At 41.0% G+C, this 20,838-nt stretch overlaps 2 protein-coding genes across 2 annotated transcripts in view; one reads left to right on the forward strand and one right to left on the reverse strand.

The window, feature by feature from the left end:
* Positions 1-3,002, forward strand: RPL9 (ribosomal protein L9; the record flags this gene model as incomplete). The annotated part of the gene is made up of 7 exons (XM_084233377.1): positions 1-46; positions 134-249; positions 799-894; positions 1,635-1,767; positions 2,238-2,318; positions 2,527-2,641; positions 2,839-3,002. 6 exons carry the CDS (start codon positions 1-3, stop codon positions 2,631-2,633), a joined length of 579 nt encoding a protein of 192 aa, XP_084089503.1. The 3' UTR covers positions 2,634-2,641; positions 2,839-3,002.
* A 4,258-nt stretch (positions 3,003-7,260) lies between these two features.
* Positions 7,261-20,838, reverse strand: part of KLB (klotho beta) — a gene marked incomplete at both ends in the record, with an annotated part of 35,764 nt that continues 22,186 nt past the window's right edge. Inside the window, 3 exons of the mRNA XM_084232890.1 lie at positions 7,261-7,649; positions 8,790-9,933; positions 17,071-17,339. Coding sequence (XP_084089016.1) covers positions 7,261-7,649; positions 8,790-9,933; positions 17,071-17,339 — 1,802 coding nt within the window. The remainder of the gene's footprint in view (positions 7,650-8,789; positions 9,934-17,070; positions 17,340-20,838) is intronic.

Genomic DNA, 20,838 nt, shown 5'->3' on the forward strand with positions numbered 1-20,838 from the left:
ATGAAGACCATTCTCAGCAACCAGACTGTCGACATTCCAGAAAATGGTAAGAGACATGGATGTTTGCATGGTGTTTGCATTTTCACTAAGTTATACCTCGTTCGAAGGCCTCACAGATACGTTTTTTTCCTAGTTGACATATCCCTGAAGGGTCGCACTGTTATTGTGAAGGGCCCCAGAGGCACCCTGCGGAGGGACTTCAATCACATCAATGTCGAACTCAGTTTGCTTGGGAAGAAAAAGAAGAGGGTGAGTGAGTTGGGAGGGTAGTGGTCTGATCGCACCAAATTTGGTTGCCTTGAAAGATACAGAATTGAGTTTCCATGTTTTGTCATTAAATCTGATGCCCAAAATTGTGACTGGATTTGGTGGTGATCCTTCAGTGGAGTCGGAAAGCCATATTCTAAATAGACTGGATTATAAATTCAGTTCAGTACTAGAAGTCATTAGTGGCGAGATTTTTCTCATAATTGTTTTGTAAGAGTCTTGGGAACTGAAAGTAGTTCTTTTAAGCCTGGTAATTTGGGTTTTCCAGAAATCAAGTTTGCTGCAGCTTGTACAGAAATTGGTGTTCCTGAGTTGTCATTTGTCTGTAAAACTTCATTTGCGATGTATATTTTTTAAAAAATGTCAGCTGTTGAGGGCTTTATATATTGGATGCATTTTCCCAGTTGAATATTATGTACTTATTCACGGTTAATTCTTCTATCTAGAGTACTTTATGAGTAAGTGGACTGTATGTTCCAAGACTGACTTTTTGCAAAAAAAAAAAAAAAATCATTTTTTGTTCTGTTACAGCTCCGGGTTGACAAATGGTGGGGAAATAGAAAGGAACTGGCTACTGTTCGCACTATCTGTAGTCATGTACAGAACATGATCAAGGGTGTTACACTGGTAAGCAGAATGGGCAGAACACTTTGTTTTGGAAGCGGGGGTTTCAGGTGTTCTACACTTAAACACAACTTGTATAAATAAGTTGTGAGTGTAATTTAGGCAAGTAAGCTCTAGAAAATGTTTTGGGGAGGTTCTGAGCTTCTGTCCATTTCTCTGGAAAGCATATTTGATGTCACTAATTCTCTTTCCAAACTTCCACCGCCCTCTTCCACAAGGCCTTTAAGATAAATTTGACGTTACTTTTGCTAAAATGTGTTAAAACTCAAGTCTTTTCCAGAGTCCTCCTGATTATAGCACTCTGTACTTAACTCCCTTATAAACCTACTCAGTTATATTTCCATGTGGACCTTTGCTCCCAGGCGAAGTTCCTTGAAGGCAGGGGATGCTGTTTTGACATCTTCAAATCTTGCCTTCTAATACACCTTAGTAATTCAGTTAACATTGGTCTAATGTTAAAGATAAATGGCTTTGGATTCTCAGTAAAATAAGTTAGCATTGTTAACTGTGTGGCATAGGAGGCAGTAAATAGCTCCTTAAGGACCTTTACCATCTGGCAAAGGAGACAGGAATGCATATAAAATTTTTTGTAAGGCTTGGTACAGGTGACGTTTGTTTAAAACCCAGACAGTTCTATGTAAGGAATGTCAGTTTTAAATTATAATGTAAGCATATCACAATATTTAAAGCTGGATTTCTTGTCTTTCAATTTCAGCGTTCCTAATTATTTGTTTGCTCAACAGGGCTTCCGTTACAAGATGAGGTCTGTGTATGCTCACTTCCCTATCAACGTTGTTATTCAGGAGAATGGGTCTCTTGTTGAAATCCGAAATTTCTTGGGTGAAAAATACATTCGCAGGGTTCGGATGAGACAAGGTATGTATATACCTTCATATTTGGTTCCAAATATGAGCCAGTATTTTGGATCAGCTTTAAGTAAAACCAGATTAACTTATTGGGGGTAGAGTGTGAAGAAGGGATTTTGGTACCAGCTTAATGGCTTTACAGACATTAGGTGTGATTAGTGACATGAGGACTCTCGTATAAAAGTAAACTTCGGGGAAGCAAGTATGTATGCTTTAGATGAGATTAGGCAGACCAAGCTTGGTACAGTTGATTAAGTAGCTGAAGACTGTGTTCTCTCATACTCTTTAATTGAATCACTGAAAATCTGTAACCATTTTGGGACAGTCATTCAAATAGAAAAACAAGATGTTGGCCCAGATAAGTCATACTCTGTAAAATCAAAATATTAAGAGCTAGTTCATTTGATGTGTGGAATTTTAATTGAAATACTTAAAAATTATTTCATATTGACACTATGCAAATACATGCTCCCCTTTTAGGTGTTGCTTGTTCAGTATCTCAAGCCCAGAAAGATGAGTTGATTCTTGAAGGAAACGACATTGAACTTGTATCAAATTCAGGTTTGTATATTTACTTATCTATGCCTGTAACATTTTGCTAAATTTAATTGTTAAATTTAAATTGTTAAATTGTTAAATTAATTTTAATTGTTAAATTAAATTTAAAATTATTCCAAATCTCTTTTCAGGCTTTAAGTATAATGTAATAAACTACTGTTTTAAAAATGGGTTTGGCTGGTAAAGTAATTGCGTTTTTCACTCTTACTAGCTGCTTTGATTCAGCAAGCCACGACAGTTAAAAACAAGGATATCAGGAAATTTTTGGATGGTATCTATGTTTCTGAAAAGGGAACAGTTCAGCAAGCTGATGAGTAAGATTTAAGGTAAGTTCTTGTAGTGTCTGGTTTTTATTACTGTTTTAGTTGGGGTCCTTTAAAGAAACACGTAGGAGTTGTGATGGCATAGAATGGAGAATTGCATTCTGGAATGTATTATGTTTCAGATTACATAGAATTAAATTTTTCTGGTCAAGGGTGCTGGAGATTTACCTTTTTTTTTTTCTTTTTTCCCTTTTTTACAGTTGTCCAGCTACAGAGCAGCAAGATAATGGATGATTTCTTAGACCTATTTGTGATACATCTTTAAGATGCAATAATAAAAGTCGTCATTGATTTGGGACTTTTTTTTTTTTCCTTAAGCTGATTATCCTTTCAAACTTTTAAGCAAATAAACAGTTCAAGTCAGTTCTAGTGTGCTAAGAAAAGTAACAAACAGTTTTACTGAAGGACTTTACAGAGAAAAGGCTTGAATCTGATTTCCAAAGGAATATCAAGGGTGTTACAGGCAAGAGGAATATAGTAACAGTGTCAGATGACTTGAAATTGTTAATTGGATATAGAAAATAAGAAATTTTGTAGTGATCTAAAATTGAATGTTGTGAGGCAAGTATATGTCATTCACTTGTCTATACCAGTAACTTTTTGTGAAAAGGCAACTGAGAAATAGAACAAAGAGGTTTTGTAAGTGTTAGAATATTGAGTTTATGATAAACATGGTTTCAGTGCTCCAGGATCCTCTCAGTCTTAAATCTTTGATTTGCTGTAGGCATTTATTTCAGCATCCTAAGCCCTCATAATTTTAAATTAAGAAAAATAGATAACAATCACTTGGAACATGTATGCTTTAGTGAGATCTTAAGCCAAATAAATGGGGTTTTTCTATATTAAAGAGTTAATCTTTGGTTTGAAAATGGTTAAATTTTTTATATGTAAATTAAACACGGTAGTGTTTAAAAATTGTGGAGCGCCTGGTCTTTCAATTTCTTCAATGTTTTGATGACCACTGTGGTAGTGGTGATTTTGTAAATAAAGGCACCCACTACCTTTCATGCAGAAACCACGGTGCCAGGTCCCCACAGCTTGTTGCTTCATCTTGGTTTTGTTACAGAAGGAGGACGTATTTTTGGTTTGTGGCTGATTTTCCTGAGAAGCACCATAATTGGGTCCGGATGCGTTTGACTGTTGCTGCAAACTAGGTCTTAGCTCAGTTACAACTTTTAAGAAATGTGAATGCCAATAGGAATTGCTTTGAAGTAGATAGTGTTGGGGCAGGCATGGGTAGGGTTTTGGTGAAATAGGACTTGTTGAAGCTAACCATCAGTGGGAAGTCATACTGTTGCTACTTAAAGTTTAGAGGGTTTTCATGCTATGGAAATGAGACAAAATCCTTTTTCTCCTGGATTAGACCTAACTTACTCACTTCGTTTCTCCCCCCAAAGTTTTAGGCAACCACCAGAATGCTTTTTTCAGACTGCCCTCCCTCTTAACCTTTCTGAGTAGGCCACAGCCGAACTGACCTTCATGTTCACCTTATATCCTTTAATCTATTTAAGTTGTGTTTTCCTTTTAGAGAGGCATCCTCAAGTCTGTTGCGATTTTTAAGTAAGCGCCTCCTCAGCCACCACTGTACTGTGCTACTCACCCCCCTGCCCCCCGTGTATGTAACCTACTCCACTTGTTTTTGTACTTAGCCTTTGTAATGGCATTTTTGTGGTTTGTATGCTTTTTAAAAATCCTGTAAGAATATAACCATAGTGAGCATGAGATACTTCTTTTCATACTGGGTATTCTAAGTACCTGGAACATGCACAATTATTTGCTTAGTGAATGACATCCAGAGCACTGTAGATTTGTTATAAAAGACTCGGGCGATAATAGCATTGGGACTGGAAAGGGGGTAGAGATGTTTTTGAAGGTATCGACAATTGCAAAAAAATCTGAGTGGGGGGGTCATTTCCAAATGGTATTATTAGAGGTGTTAGTTGTAAGTAAGTAAGTCGTTGCAGCTGTGGGCATCGATAAAATTCTCCAGGATTGAAGTAGATAGGTGTGCTGAGTGAGACTACATGATAACCGTGAGAGGTTTGTTGTGGCTAAGTAGTTATTAAATGGAAATCACTAACGTAAACGATAGTAGTCTAGTTCTTCCCAGAAGAGATGTCTATGTCTTTTGAATGCTGTGGATAAAAACTGATTTTCCCAAATCTCAGGTATAGGTAGGTGTCCATGTTTTTGGACAAGAAAATATTCAGAACTAAGTTACCCTAGTTGGTGGACCACTTGGGAAGATGGGGCAGGGCAGTGTTGGGTTAGAAAGCAGTTAAAACAACAAACCCATTCACATTTGACCAGATTGTTGGTTATATCTAAATAATCAGCGTAAAACAAGTTTATTTGGAATAAATTACATTAAGAATTAAACACTTATTGACTGTACTGATCTGATTTTCAAGACTAAATACCATAGTTGTGGCATTTCTGTGTATATCAACTTAGTGAAAGACAAGCTTCTATAGAAAGCACAATGTAACAATACATGAGTTGTAACACAAGTTAAATTCTGTCATAGATTTTTTTTTACCAGCAAGTTTCAGAAAAGCTTAAATTCTAAAGGTTTCTTCCATTTGCTCATCAAGAATGATCAAGTTTCTAATTGACCTTTTAGATTTTTAAATGAATTTAGCATAAACCTTAATATTAGTGTAATCGTGAACCAAATTAAGTTTGCCTAGGGATTCTTGTATGGTGATAGCTTAAAAACTAGTAATTTCTGAGTGACAGAAGGACCATTAAAGCATGAACTACTATTTGGGGGAGCTTTTGGCAAGGCAACATGTTGGAAGATTAAAAGCTTAATCTCAAAAAGTGAAGACAAAAATAGTGAAGGTTAATGAACTTGTAAACTACGAGTGCAAGATAATCAGAGCAATGCCTAAATTTAATTCCAAATCCTTATCGGATACATACTTTCCCAAGATCTTAGATGCTGGGTTAATTTGATAAATTGCCCAACTGATAGTTCCCATAAGAATAATCACTGGAGTGAACCTTTGGCACAATGAGGGGAAAATGCCTAATGGCAATTTTTTTTAAATGAAAAAATTAGCCAGTTATTGTAATTTTGTATAGCCACAGGTCTACTGAGGTCTCAAAAAATACAAAAAGCTACTTACAGAGCACAGCAAAAACAGCCAAGTTTGGGGAGTAGATACCAGGTGGACACGGAAAACAGACAAGAAACTTAAGGCAAATTTTACTGTTTGAATTTGGCCACCAAATAGCAAGTTGGTTTCATATCACTTGCATTTACTTGAATTAACCAGTTGTGTTATCTTTGTAGTATATTTGGGAACACTACTATTCATTGTCAGAATCTATTCATTGTCAATTAGAATCTTAAGTACAAAATTTGGCTTTGACATAGGTGGACCCATAAAACAAAAGGGCCTTAATAGAGGGTAGTTTTCTACTAAGGTCCTTAAAGGACTTTAAATCTTAAAGTTTGAATACCTGGGATATATAGATTGTACTTAACTACGTGGATAGTTAAAATTTAGATGTTAACCTAAAGAAAGGGTATACATTTAGGTTTTCAATATACTGAGCAAAAGTAGAGTTCGAGAAATTTGGGGGGGTGGGGGCGGGGAGGAAGTCCAACTTTCTCCAAATTAAGATTTAAGAATTCTAGTTTCAAAAGGTGCAATGTAACAGTTTCAACTTCTTAGACCACCATGCTGAATCACATGCAGAGTCAGTTACTAGATCTAGATAGGACTGCATTTTACACTCTGGTCCCTGTATGTGTATTTTGTCAGAATGGTGAAATTCAGGGGAGAAAGTTTTATAGACTATTATCCTTTAACAAAACTATCTTTCTAGAATGTTTGTCTTAAGTACACTGATCTTGTTTATCACCATAAAAATCAAGTGAGGAAGAATATTAATTTGTCTAAAGGGGTAATTGCTGCAGTGAGCCTGGGCGACTTCCCCGTCTTCAAAAGCAATTGGATCTTACTCTTCTTAATCCTGTAGTCTTTCCATGAAATGAGTTTCAGAAGATATTTTTTAAAAACTAGATCTGATTAAAGGAGAGACCTCACAAAATTTGAGGTCACATAAATGATATATTTTTATTCTATTGAGTAAAATTAGGATTGTTGTGCTTAAGAGTCTGCTGTAACTGGCTATAGATAAAGCACTATTTACCCTATTGTTTTTAATTCCCTTTTGAGAACCACCCTAACCACAAGGGAATGCACTTTGTTAAAAGTGACCGTCACTGATGATCCAGTGTTAAGTTTTAAATCTCTGTTAATAGTCGCCAGCAAAGTATACTTTTTCAAAATAATTTTATTATTGTACGGAGCTATCGTATTTATAAAGAAAGCTAGAGAATAGTAAACACTTTAAACTTAATGAAGCAATACAGTAGATAGTCCTTAAAGCTTACACTGTAAAGCCTTGATCATCAATGAAATTCACTGATAATCAACATCTAAGTGAAAATTCATTTGAACCATATAACAGACATGGATTGTCATTACCTTGTTTACCATGAATATTTCAAATTGTATATTGTAGGTGTAGCCTCTGTTAAGTTGCCAGTATGTAGAACTGGAGTGAATTTTTTAAATGTCTGTCATACAGACAGAAACACAATCAGTTTAGCTAAGAACTCTCTTCTGACCTTTTCTTAATGGTATGTGCTGTAAGTTCTTTGCTTTCCAAAATTTTCTTCTCTTTCGCTTATGAAAAATGGTAATTGATAAAAGTAGAGCTAGAGTAGAGAAGAAACAACAACCAAAGAATATCAGTGGTTTCTTCTGCATAAGAAATAAGCAAACAGCACACTCTGTGTTTCTTTGATTCTGATTGCATCTAGAACTACTGTTCTCAGAAGGAAAGCCATTGTTGCTGATGAGTTTGTTGTAAAACTGTATAGAGGATTTAGCTTTGAAATCAGATGTGAAGAATCCAAATCGCGATTTAGATTTTCCTTCAGTTAGTTTGAATGTATAATAGCCTTTGACTTTGATGTTATCAATCAGGTATGCTGAAAAAAATAACAAATGAACATTAATCACATGGACTATAAAGACAAAAAAATGATAATGGCCAATGCTGGGAAGAGTATAAGTACTTTCAAATATTACTGTTTATAACAACCCAGTAATTCCAAACTAGGCAACCCATCCTAAGGAGATAATCAGAAATCAAAGATTTATAGGCAAATAGAACTTTTTTTAATTAATAAAGTTCAAAATAGGGGCCTCCCCAGTGGCCCAGGGGTTAAGTCTCAGCGCTACCACCTAGAAGGGCCACTCTAAAGGCCTGAGTTTGATCCCTGGCCAGGGAGGTGACCCACATGGCACAGCAGACCTCCCTTGTTTCACCCACTGCTCCCCTCAGCAGTGTATTTCAGTAGAAATGCCTGTTCTGCTCCTCCCCCTCCCCCACCTTTCACCTGCACTCCCGTTCTATGCAAAAATTAAATCTTTTTTGAAAAGTTCAAGACAGGGCCTCCCCGGTGGCACAGAGGTTGAGCGCTGGGTTGCGAAGCTGCCTGCAGCCTCTAGCGCCGGTTCGATCCCCGGCTGCTCCCCGACCACCGGAGGAGGGTAACACATGGCGCGCAGACCTCTCCTGCCACCCGCTGCTCCCCTCAGCAGTGTACTATGGTCCTTCTGCCTGCTCTGCTCCCTGCTCTGGCTCTGGTGAATTCTCTCACCCTCCCGCGCTTCTGACTGTACCCAGTGCGTGTATAAATAAATAAATAAACAAACCAATTAATCAATCTTTAAAAAAAAAGTTCAAGACAACCTCATCCAACACTAGTGATTAAATACCTAAGATGTGTGCACATGATGAGTTATTAAGCAACTATTATAATAATGTTTACTAAGTACTTTGATATGGAACTTACTTATAATGTGATATTGGAAAAAAGTTGGATCAATTGAATTATAAGTTCAACTGCATTAAAACTAGCAGGCACACTAAGTAATCCAAATATCAGTGGTATTGTTTGGGGAGTGAAATTTCAGGTGATTTTTAAAAATACACATTCTATATATTCACCAAACTCTGTAATGAGCTGACGGTGTTACTAACGAGTCCTCTCCCCTCATTCTTTTGTTCTCATTCCCTGAGACTGCCGTGCTTTATTGTGTTTGAAATGGTCTCAGAACCTCACCTTTCAAGGCTTCCTGAATATATTTCTCTAAGTAATATTTTCGGAGTTCATCGTTTTCCAGGGACTGGTCATCGATGCCGTTGGCCGTGATGTAAACATCCACGTGGCCATAGTTCTTCTGGATCCACCTCAACACCTTCCGCTCCCCCCAGGGTATCACGGCCAAGCGGGTGGGGGAGCTCAGGCAGGTGATGTCCTGCAGAAACTGGACGTCTCTGTCCGAGTCGTAGCTGCTGCCGTTCTGGCTCGCGTGCATCACGAACCTGGTGGTGAAGTGGTTAAGCGCGCAGAAGTCCGCGGCGCCCTTGACCAGCCGCCTTTCCTCCTCGGTGAAGTGAGGCAGTGTGGAGCGCGACAGCCCTTGCCTGTTCTTGAAGGCGATGTACTCCCTCATGGCCAATGGGTAGTCGCCGGTCTTGAAGAGCGGATCTGCGAACCAGGCGATCTCGAACTGCAGGAACCGCTCTGCTGCCTTCCAGTGCGAGTCCGCGTAGGGGTTGGCGGGTTCCGCCCAGTCCGAGTGCAGAGACAGAGACAGGGCCCCGCGCTGCGCCGGCCGGTACTGCCGGTCATACAGGTGCCAGACCAGGGCATGGGCGATCAGCAGGTTGTGGGCTGCCCTGTAGGTGTCGTTACTAGTGTGGCTGTAGATGTCACTCAGCCGGTTAGGCTCATTGATGGTGATCCAGAGCTTCACCAGGTCCCCCAGCTCCTGGAAGCACAGCCGGGCATAGTCCTGGAAGGCCCTCACCGTGGATGAGCTCAGCCACCCGCCACTGTGCAGCAGTGGCAAGGGGAGGCCCAGGTGGGAGTGGGTGGGGTAGTACAAAGTGACCATGGGGGAGATGTTGAGCTTCAGCCCTTCGCTGACCACACACCTGTAGTACCTCAGAGCTTGTCGGTTAATCGTGGACAGGTTACCAGTGGGAAGGATTGAGGACCAGTCCAGAGCAAACCGGTAGTGGGTGACTTTCATCCTTGCCAACATCTCAAGTTGTCTTTTGATGCTGACAATATCTGTACATTGAGCTGGCCGCGTTTTCAGCCTCACTCCATCCACTCGGTGCAACAGTCTGTTGCCGGTCACATTCCATACATACAGGTGAGGATCATTGAACTGTGAGGAGAAAGCCACCGACTCGGGCTGTGAAAAACAAGCATATTTAGGTAAAGCTCACCCCAGCAGACAGGCTGTTAGCGTCCTAGTCTGAGAAGAAGGACCTGATCTTACTTTGCCTATCACTGACAGCAGAGAAAGTAAATGATGCATAAGCCCTTCATGATGACCTGTGTGTTACTGCTGTTCTCCTGGTGATGTCAGACAAAAGACCTGATGGATTAGTCTCCCTTCCAGACCTTGAAATCTCCCAGGGAGATCAGAAAACAGGGAAGGAACCACACCCAAGGCTTGACTTGGAAAGCAAGCTGTTTCTCATAAAATACTGAGAAGCTGTTTGCAGTTCTACTGTCGTAAGACCCTAGGTTATAAAGTAGAGTCTCACATGATTGTTACAATTCCTCATGAAATCAGCTTGGTGCCCTCAGTTAAAAGGAATCACACACACCCCCAAACCTTGCCATTTGGGCCTCCCCTGGTGGCACAGGTGGTTGAGCGCAGCGCTGTGAAGCTGTCCGCAGCCTTTGCAGTGCTGGTTCGATCCCGGCTGGCCAGCGAGGGTACCACACGTCACGGCAGACCTGTCACACCTGCTGCTCCCCTCAGCAGTGTGTTTTGTCAGTCTGCCTGTTCTGTTCCCTGCTCTGTCTCTGGTGAATCCTCTCACCCTCCCGCGAATCTGGCCTGTACCCCATTCTTGTATAAATAAATAAAATAAATCTTTTAAGAAAAAAATAAAACAAACCCTGCCATTAATTGAAGGCAAAGTTAAAATCCCAATAGTAGACAATTTCACTGAGATCAGCATTTGGGGTTAGAGGAGGCAGGTTGTTGACCCTGGCTGTAGTTCCCAAAAGACCAATGGGCTGGGATAGGGTATAACCCCTTGTATTTGCAGAATAAAACTATAAAAATGCCTCCTGTTTGAAAGTGGTGACATATTTGCATCATTATGGTCTTGCCCATCCTGCGCCAGTGAGAATATATTCACTCAACAGAATACTGAATGCTTTTCTTTGCACGAGGTACTTGAGTTATGATTAGAAAGGACAGTAAACTCCTAAATTGACCCCTGGATCTGGCAATGTCTCATTCCCTGTCCCTCCACCAAGGAGATGACCCTGGGCTCCTAGTTCTTTCCCTTTAAAGCCATGCTTGGCAACTAGTGATGGAGCAATTGCATCTACCTCACAGGTGTGCTCTGAGGCATCACCAAGTGCTCTGTCAACTCTAGAGCACTCTATAAATATAAACCAGACAGGACCTGCTTTAATTTTCTCTGGTGGCAGTAATTGCTTGCTAGGCTCTTGAGTCTAAACTAAAGCTAACGTCTTACTAAAATTAAAGAAAAGGACTTAAGGAAAACACTTCTGAATTTGAGATTGTCAGAAAAGTAAAAGTTCTATACTTGTTTTATGTACTTTTTTTTCCAATGAATGAATTTAAATGCACCTGGAAAAAGTGACAATTAACCTTTGGTAAATATTTTCCTTCTAATTGTTTTCTCATGTGTAATTTTCATAGTATAACTACAAAACCATTTTACTGCCCACTTACCATCTGCTAACCAGTTGTCTAGAACACTAAATGGTGGAAATACTGATCATGTGAACATGAAGTTAATCTGCATATAATTAAAATCTTCCTAGTTTAGATTGCCAGTTTTAGTGGTTTGAAACCTCATAGCATCATAGTTTTGAAAGGGTGTGAAGGCAATCTTAGTTATAATAATAAGGCAAAGCCAGATCAAATGAAAATCTAAAAATCTCTGGAAAGCATTACTCAGATTGCAAGTGGCTAATAGGTCTAGTTAAAGATCTCAACCCTAGCTCAGGGAGTTTCATTCTAAACTTCTATTCCCCACTGAAAGGAACCTGGATTTCTTGGAAAAATGACTTTTTCCAGATCTGGAGCAGGAAAATGAGGTGATGCTGGTACATCCTGTGCTAGAAAAATAAGGAAGTGCTTAAACAGTGAAAGAATTGTCAAAAAGGTACAGGAGCCACTTAAAGGGGTCCCATTGGCCAGATTTGAGATAATTTGAGCATAGAGGACTAATGAGACTGACAATAATGAATTACAGCACACTGAACTGAAGAGTCCACCTAATAAATACAGGACTAATCAGAATTTCACCATTTTTGCACTGTACAAAAGTAATTCAGGCAAGCTTCATGAATTAATGTTTAAGACCACTGAGTGAAATGTTGGGGAACAGGCTACATATATGGTTTCATATCATCAAATTACTTCTTTTTTTTTTTTAAACATTTATTTTTATTTATTTATACAAGCACTGGGTACAGTCAGAAGCGCAGGAGGGTGAGAGAATTCACCAGAACCAGAGCTAGGAGCAGAGCAGGCAGACTGAAGTACACTGCTGAGGGGAGCAGCAGGTGGCAGGAGAAGTCTGCGCGCCATGTGGGACCCTCCTCCGGTGGCCGGGGAGCAGCTGGAGATCGAACTGGCGCTGCAGAGGCTGCGGGCAGCTTTGCAACCCAGCGCTCAGCCGCTGTGCCACTGGGGAGGCCCATCAAATTACTTCTTAATGACAAATAGGAAAATAACCTTTCATTTAAGAGGTTCAGGAAATGCCACCTTAACCTAGAGTCTGGTGAACACTACCTCAATATACTAATGTCTTCAGTAACAAAACACTGATATCATGTAGCGCTGATGTGATGTATTAGGAAACATAACAGCATCTGTGTAGTATTCACTCCAGAAGTAGTGAACTGAATTTTTAAAAAGATTTATTTATTTATGCATACAAGAACTGGGATACAGGCCAGCGATGTGGGGGGTGAGAGGATTCACCAGAGACAGAGTGAGGAACAGAACAGGCAGATTGACTGAAATAACACTGCTGAGGGGAGCAGCGGGCGAGGCAGGAGAGGTCTGCTGCGCTATGTGGGTCTCCTCCCTGGCCGGGAATCGAATGTGTGCTGCAGTGGCTGCTGATAGCTTCGTAGATTGTGTCCCAACCCCTTGTGCCACCAGGGAGTCCCCCAATAGTGAACTGAATTTAATAGAGAAATCCATTAACATGAGACTTTTAAAATCAACTGGCCTCAACTATTTTTTTTTTATATTTAAAGGGCAGGTTTATTAGGGAGGGAATAAAACAGTTAAAGACACTTGCATTGACACAAGCGGGCAAGAAGAGCTGCCCCAGAAGGGACATGTTTGCTAAGAGAGGCCTGCATGGTTGCAGGCGGGCGGCCTTGACAGGTCACGGGCAGGCAGGAAGGCTGCTGCCCTGCAGAGGGAGAGAGTTGGTGAAAAGAGGCACCTCCATAGGCAAAGGTGGGCAGTGGAGTGCTGCCACGACCTGAACTATTAAAAAAAATATTAATACCATGAGGTGGGGAGTGGTTGCTCTGAATTCAAGGAGGCTAAAGATTCAAGGAGGCTAAAGATACCAACATGTATACTTGTTTTCTTGATATACTTTTTTTTTTAAAGATTTATTTATTTATTTGTACAAGAACTGGGTACAGTCAGAAGCGCGGGAGGGTGGGAGAATTCGCCAGAGCCAGGGCGGGGAGCAGAGCAGGCAGAAGGACCGAGGTACACTGCTGAGGGGAGCAGCGGGCGGCAGGAGAGGTCTGCGCGCCATGTGGGACCCTCGCTGGTGGCTGGGGAGCAGCCAGGGATCGAACCAGCGCTGCAGAGGCTGTGGGCTGCTTCGCAACCCAGCGCTCAGCTGCTGCGCTACCGATAACTCTATGAAGGACATTTTGGAAAATTTAAACATGAATTATATGTTAGATGATATTGGATCAATATTAAATTTTCTAGCTGTGATGATGATACTATAACAATAAAGGAAAATGTCTTTGTTCTTAAGAGACATGCTGAAATATTTTGGGATAATGGTAATGATGTCTGCGAACTTTTCAGTGGTTCATGAGAGAGAGAGAATGTGGCAACATGTAAGCAATTGGCCAACTTGATGAGGGACTTTGGTATGTATTATTCTAGCTTAAAATTTCTCAAATAGGGCTTCTCTGGTGGCGCAGGGAGTTAGGACGCAATCTATGAAGCCTTCCGCAGCCACTGCAGTACAAGTTCAATCCCCGGCCAGGGAGCAACACACATGGTGCAGCAGACCTCTCCTGACTCGTCCGCTGCTCCCCTCAGCAGTGTATTTCAGTCAGTCTGCCTGTTCTGTTCCCCACTTTGTCTCTGGTGAATCCTCTCACCCCCCACACCTCTGGCCTGTACCCCAGTTTTTGTATGTATATATAAATTAATTAAAAAAATTTTTTTCAACCAAAAAGCTGGAGGTGAAAAGTATGCTAAGAGGTGGAGGGGGAATAAGATAGGGATGTATGGGGGAAGGAATATTTTTATGGTATTTCTTTCACTTGTCAGTCTCTCCATAAAGGACATCTAGTTTTTTGCCTACACAGCATCTAGTCGTATATCCTATAGATGATTTTTCAAAAAGCACCCTAAGTCTCCTTGGCAAATCATTCATCTTCACTCTTAATTCAAGATAAATTGACTCCTTATTGGGCTACAGGTGTGAGCATGAAACCCAGCCTGAGGTGATCAGGGGAATTGCTTTCCCCTGACCAAATGATCAGCAGCCACTTAGAGGGTCAATCGCTGTGGGAACGGGTATATTATCTTCAGATGCAGCAGCGATTTTTGTGGTTGGGTGATAGATAAGCAGGAACTTTTGTCTCCTGAAATCTTTCTTTGCTAAGTCTAGAATTTGGGGAGATATAAAAACCCATCTGAAGTGGTGAGAAAGAGAGGGCCAGCCTCTGCTGTGTGGAAAGGAAGATAGAAACTGAGTAAGTAATGGCTCCATAGAGGGGGACACAAGTGAAGATAATTATTCCCTGTGTTTATGTTAGTCTCTGTCTCCTTTTCCCTTTTACAACTACGATCCTTGTTTAATAACAGAATACTGCTCATTTAAAACCCTGTTTCCTAAGACTAATCCTCAACTCTGAAAGAGAAGTCTTACCATTTATGACAACATGGAAGGAACTGGAGGGGGCGATGCTAATTGAAATAACCCAGATGGATGATATCACTTATATGGATAATACTGGATGATATCACTTATATGTGGCTATAAAGAAATAAAGCAAAAGAACAGACAAAACCAAAACAAACCCTTGGGTTCTAACTGCAGAACTGAGGTTATCAGCGGGATAGAAAGGGTGGGAGCAAACCGAGGAGGGGGTTCAGTGGACTGTGGTGGAGGATGGATATTGGTAATTTGGTGGTGGGTGTGGCGTGATGACATACATTTGAAGAGGTGTGAACCTGTACCCCTAAAACATATGCAGTGTTATAAACTGGTGATACTTCAGAAATAATGTCTTATTTAAATATCAACAGGGATGGAGATTCATCAGCTATAAGATTTGCCCTTTTATGGTTGGAGCCCTTTTTTTCTGATGCCATCCCTTGTACATCTTGTTGCCCTATGCTTCTAGAATGCAGGTATGAGTGTGGTCTTTTGAGATGTTACAGCATAATGGTATGGGGACAGATCTGGGCCACCTGGGCAGGTTTTTTGTTTTTTTTTTAAGATTTATTTATTTATTTATTTATTTATGCAAGAACCGATTCACGGGAGGGTGAGAGGATTCACCAGACAGAGCGGGGAACAAAACAGTCAGACTGACGAAATACACTGCTGAGGGGAGCAGCGGGCGTGGCAGGAGAGGTCTGCGCATAATGTGCGATCAAACAGGCGTTGCAGAGGCTTCGGACAGCTTTGCAGCCCAGCATTCAACCACTGTCCAACAGGGGAGGCCTGGAGGCCCTAGGTTTTTTAACTTTCCTTCTGTTTGTAAAATAAGTGTTTTAAGATTCAGTAGAGAGGATGCTCACACATACAGCAGTTAAATGCTTGGCATATAGTAAAACTCAAATGTAACTATCAATGTTATTTTGGAAAGAGCTCTGTGTTTCTGGGGGCTTGAGGGTTGCTGTTACAGCTCTACAGCTATTTGAGTTTCCTTGGACAAATCACTTATGTCTCAATTATTGCTTGACATGTCTCACTTTCCTCATCTATAAATGAAGGATTGGGATAGGAGGTCTCTAAGGTCTCACCTGTCTCTAAAAATTGAGCTTGTTCATTCACTGTGGATTGAGCACCTGCCATGTGTCTGGCACTGCTCCAATAGGGTAAACACAGGCAGCAAAGACTCAAACATCTCCACCTCCATGTGGAGAGAGTTTACATTCTATTATGGGAAGACAGATGATAAATAAGAAAAATGTGTTAGATAGTTACCAGGACTCAGGAGGTGGAGTTTGAAACAGAGAGACATCGGTTAAAGGGTACAAACTTCCAGTTATGAGATTAACAAGTCCAGGGCTCAAATACACAGCATGGACATTACAGCTAATAATACTGTCGTCTGTACTTGAAAGTTGCTAAGAGAGTAGGTCTTAAATGTTCTCACCACAAAAAAGAAATGGGAATCACGTGATAACATGGAGGTGTTAGCTGTGGCAGAACCACTCAGATCACCACCTACACCTTAAACTGACACAACTGAGTGTCAATTATAACTCAGTGAAGTTGGAGGGAGAAAAAGCTGTAAAGTACATAGAATGTTAGCTAAGGATGAATGCGCCATAGGAAAATAAAGCAGGAATAGGAGGTGAGAGGTATTGGAGTTATGTTTTTTGGGGAAAGGAGCGAAACCTTATTGAGGTGACATTTGAGTAAATCTGGAGAAGGTGAGAAATGAGTCATGGGGAGAGACCCCATGGAAAACAGAGACCTTAAGGCAGATTACCCAGATCTATCAAAGAGCAACAATCACTTTAAAGGGCCACTAATAAATTGCTTTTGGCAAAGCAAAAATCTATAAAAATATTTTTCGTATAATTTTGACACTACTAAAAAATGCCTTTCATATAAATGCCTGTAAGTTCTCTCTAGACTTCGTGTTCATCTCCACCACCGAGTATGAGTTTTGGTACATGAGAAGGTCTCAGTAAGCATTACTTATTACATTATTTTGTCTTTGTCTCCTTCCCTCTTTTCTTCAGTTCTCTTTAATGACCTTATAGTATTTGATATTGTCTGACAGTTATCTCTGGCTCTCACTGAGTAAATAAAATAAAATATTGTGTATTATTTGTGTCCAAATTATAGTTAATTTGCAAGTAGCTACTTACCTTAAGGACTGATTCAGTGACACCCCAGGAGAAGTCGCAGGGAAACTGACCCCGCACATCTGGTGTGGATTCTTTTAAAGTAAACCCATTCTCTCGTATGATCTGTTTATAGTAAAGTGCTGAAGACTTGGGCTTCCTTTCTTTTTGTGTACTATTAAAATTCACGTAAAATAATCCTCGGCGAGTGGTGTAAGCATCCTGCCATTCAAAGCCATCCAGGAGAGACCAGGCAGTGTAACCAAACACTTGTATTTTATCAAACCTTATTGCTGCACAGAAAGAAAAAAAAAGCAGAGGCCTAAACACGCTGGTTCATTTCACAATTTCACAAACAACCTGCCAGGGGACAGCCTAGTATGAAACCAACCCCCTTCCTACACTGTAAGCCCATTATATCAAATAGAAAACTCATGCCTATACTTGAAAAGTAGCAGTTATTTTCATGCAAAATAGTACCCACCCCCCAGCCATGAATGACATAAAGGAGCAAATTAAAATTATTCCTGAGCCTCAGTGTGTAAATCTGTGTCACAGGGCATGGTAATTTCCAGCCCTTTGGGACCAATGCAGATGTCTGTTTATGTCCAAGAATTTCTCATTTCAAGCTTGGGTTGGTTTCCATTTGTGCACAAACTATCTTCTAAGAAATTATCCTTCAGGGACTGAAAAAGCAGCTTTGAGAACTAACAAGGGGATGGCGCTCTAAGGAGGAGAAAGAAGCACCATGATGTAAGAACAAGAATTAACTGGGCCGAGGGGCAGGAGGCAGGAAGGCCTGCTCTGGAGGAATCCAGGGAGGGTGCTATTGGGCAAGTTTCTTGACCTCAGTTACCTTATTTGTGGAAAGATGACCTCTTAGGACCTTTCTAGCTTGAAAACACTGACTCAGTAACTCTTAGGAATTGGGTAAAATGAAATATGCAAGTCAACAGCAGCAATAAAAGTGACAAATTCCCAAAGCAACCGTCAATCATTTTTCTTAAAGGTTTTTGTTTCTCCTGTAGAAATGTCTTATTTCTACATTTTGGATATATATTTTTAATAACCTACAGTCTTTTCCTAAAGGGTGGAATATCCAGGCCAAGAGATTCCATGGAGACAAAAACATTTCAGCAGGCCCTGCTTCTGGTCTCCTTGCTGGCTAGTGTCCCGAAGTGGGGTGGTACAGTGGGGAATGGACACTTCTGCCCATGTGCATGCTGTCTGGTCTAGGCTCTGGAGGCAGAGTCTTCTCTGGAGACCCCATGTGCATGTATGTGCCATGGCTGACTGAGACTCATTTCATGCTGCCCCTTCCGGTGGGTCGGGAAGCAGCAGGGTCTTACTCTCCTCGAGGAGCCCCCTACCAGGATTCTATGCTGCAAAACCTGACATATTCAGACTTAAGACTTTTTAAAAAATATATTTATTTTATTTATTTATGCATATAAGAGCTGGTTGTAGGCCAAAGGTGTGGGGGGTGAGAGGATTCACCAGAGAGTGGGGAACAGAACAGGCAGGCTGACTGAAATACACTGCTGAGGGAAGCAGTGGGCGAGACAGGAGAGGTCTGCTGTGCCATGTGGGTCAGCTCCCTGGCCAGGGATCGAACTCGTGCTGCAGTGGCTGCGGATAGCTTCATAGTGCTGAGACTTAACCCCTTGTGCCACCAGGGAGGCCCTAAACGTATGACTTCTAAAAGAGCTACAAGGTTTTAAAACATGCATAGAAATTTCCTTTATATTTCAGTGAAATAAAGCCCAGTTCCATAGTGGGTAGAGCCATCATAATTCAGGCTTGTCTACTGCTCTATGATTTCAACCAGCCACCTGTAGATGTCACTACTTGAGTAATGCAGAGGAATGAGGGGCTAAGCAGGGGTCGGAGAAAGATCTAGGAGCCATGGAAATAAGTCAGCTTTGCCATTCATGACTCATTCTTTGTCTGCAACTTTTTCATCTTTCAGGCATATAATAAAAGTAAAAGGAGCACAATTTCAGGAAAAGCTTCCAGCATCTTAAAAGTACTGGTGTTAGAAAACTTCAGACACACCTCTCTTAGCAGTATAATTTTCTTAACATACAGAAACCATCTTGTTGCCCTTTAAGGATGCATCTGCAGTCTATAAAGGGCATGAGAATAACATTAAAAAATTTCATCAGCATCAGGCAACAAAAGTAAGAGCCATATAGGGGCATCCCTCTCTTGATTTTGCTCTGCTCTGTCCTGCTTCACAGATAATGTTTCTTTCTTTTTTTTCTTTTTTTTTTTTTTTTACAAACCGAGAGTTTGTGGCAATCCTGTGATGAGTATTCATATTGTGCTCACTTTGTGTTCTGTGTCACACCTGGTAACTCTCGAAATATTTCAGACTTTTTCATTACTGTGGTATCTGCCATGGTCACCTGTGATCAGTGATCTTTGATGTTACTGCTGTAATTGTTTTGGGGCACCACAAACCACACCCCGATATGCCAGCAAACTTTGCAGTGTTGTGTATGTTCTGACTGCTCACAGCAGGCCGTCCCTTTTTGAGGCCTCCCGGTTCCCCGAGATACAACAATATTGAAATGAGGCCATTCAATATGGCCTCTCAGTGTTTAAGTGAAAGGAAGAGTCACACACCTCCTACTTTTAAAGCTTGAAATGATTGTGCTTAGTGTGGAAAGCATGCTAAAAGCTGAGACAGGCTGAAAGCTGGGCCCCTCGCACCAAGCAGTTAACTAAAGGGAAAGTTCTTGAAGGAAATTAAAAGTGTACTCCAGTGAGCACACAAATGATAAGAAAGGGAAACAGCTTTATTGCTGAGGAAAGAAAGTTTTAACTATTTCAATAAAGATCCAACCAGTTGCAACATTCCCAAAGCCAAACCCAGAGCAAGGCCTGAACTCTTCAATTTGATCAGGCTAAGAGAGGTGAGGAAGCTACAGAAGTTTGAAACTAGCAAAGTAGTTGTGTGGTTAAGGAAAGACGCCACCTCCATAACATCAAAGTGCAAGGTTGAGCAGCAAGTGGCGATGCAGATGCCTGTGGCAAGTTATCCAGAAGTATCTAACAGGGAAATTGATGGAGGTGATGACGCCAAACAACAGATTTTCAATGTAAACAAAACAGTTTATACAGTCACACATTGTTTAATGACAGGGATGTGTGCTGAGAAATGTGTTGTTAGATGATTTCTTCATTTTGTGAATGTCACAGCGTGTGTTACACAAACCTAGCCTCTACCTAGGACCTCTGTTGTTTATGTGGACTGCTGTTGACTGAAGCTTGGTTATGCATTCAATTGCATGATTGCATTTGAAGAAGATACCACATAGGATTTAAATAAGATAAGAAGTCAAAACTTGGCTTATAAGCTCTCAAGAACTGGGGTATAGGCCAGAGGGGTGTGTGTGTGGGGGGGTAGGAGTGAGAGGATTCACCAGAGACAGAGTGGGGAACAGAACAGGCAGACTGACTGAAATACACTACTGAGGGGAGCAGCAGGCGTGTCAGGAAAGGTCTGCTGTGCCATGTGAGTAGATCCCTGGCCAGGGATCAAACTCGTGCTGCAGTGGCTGGGGTAGCTTCATAGGTTGCGTCTTAACCCCTTGTGCCACCAGGGAGGCCCAAGAAATACTTTTTTTTAAGGTTATAACTGCCTCTGATGAATCTGGGCAAAGTTTATTGATTCATCCTGTTAAATACCATTAAGAACAGGCATTGACTCATAGGAGGAAAGCGAACTGTCAACATGAACAGGGGTTTGGAAGAAGTTAATTTCAACCCTCTTGATGACTTTAAAAG

Source organism: Talpa europaea, assembly GCF_964194135.1.
Source record: "Talpa europaea genome assembly, chromosome: 5".
In the NCBI taxonomy this organism is placed as follows: domain Eukaryota; kingdom Metazoa; phylum Chordata; class Mammalia; order Eulipotyphla; family Talpidae; genus Talpa; species Talpa europaea.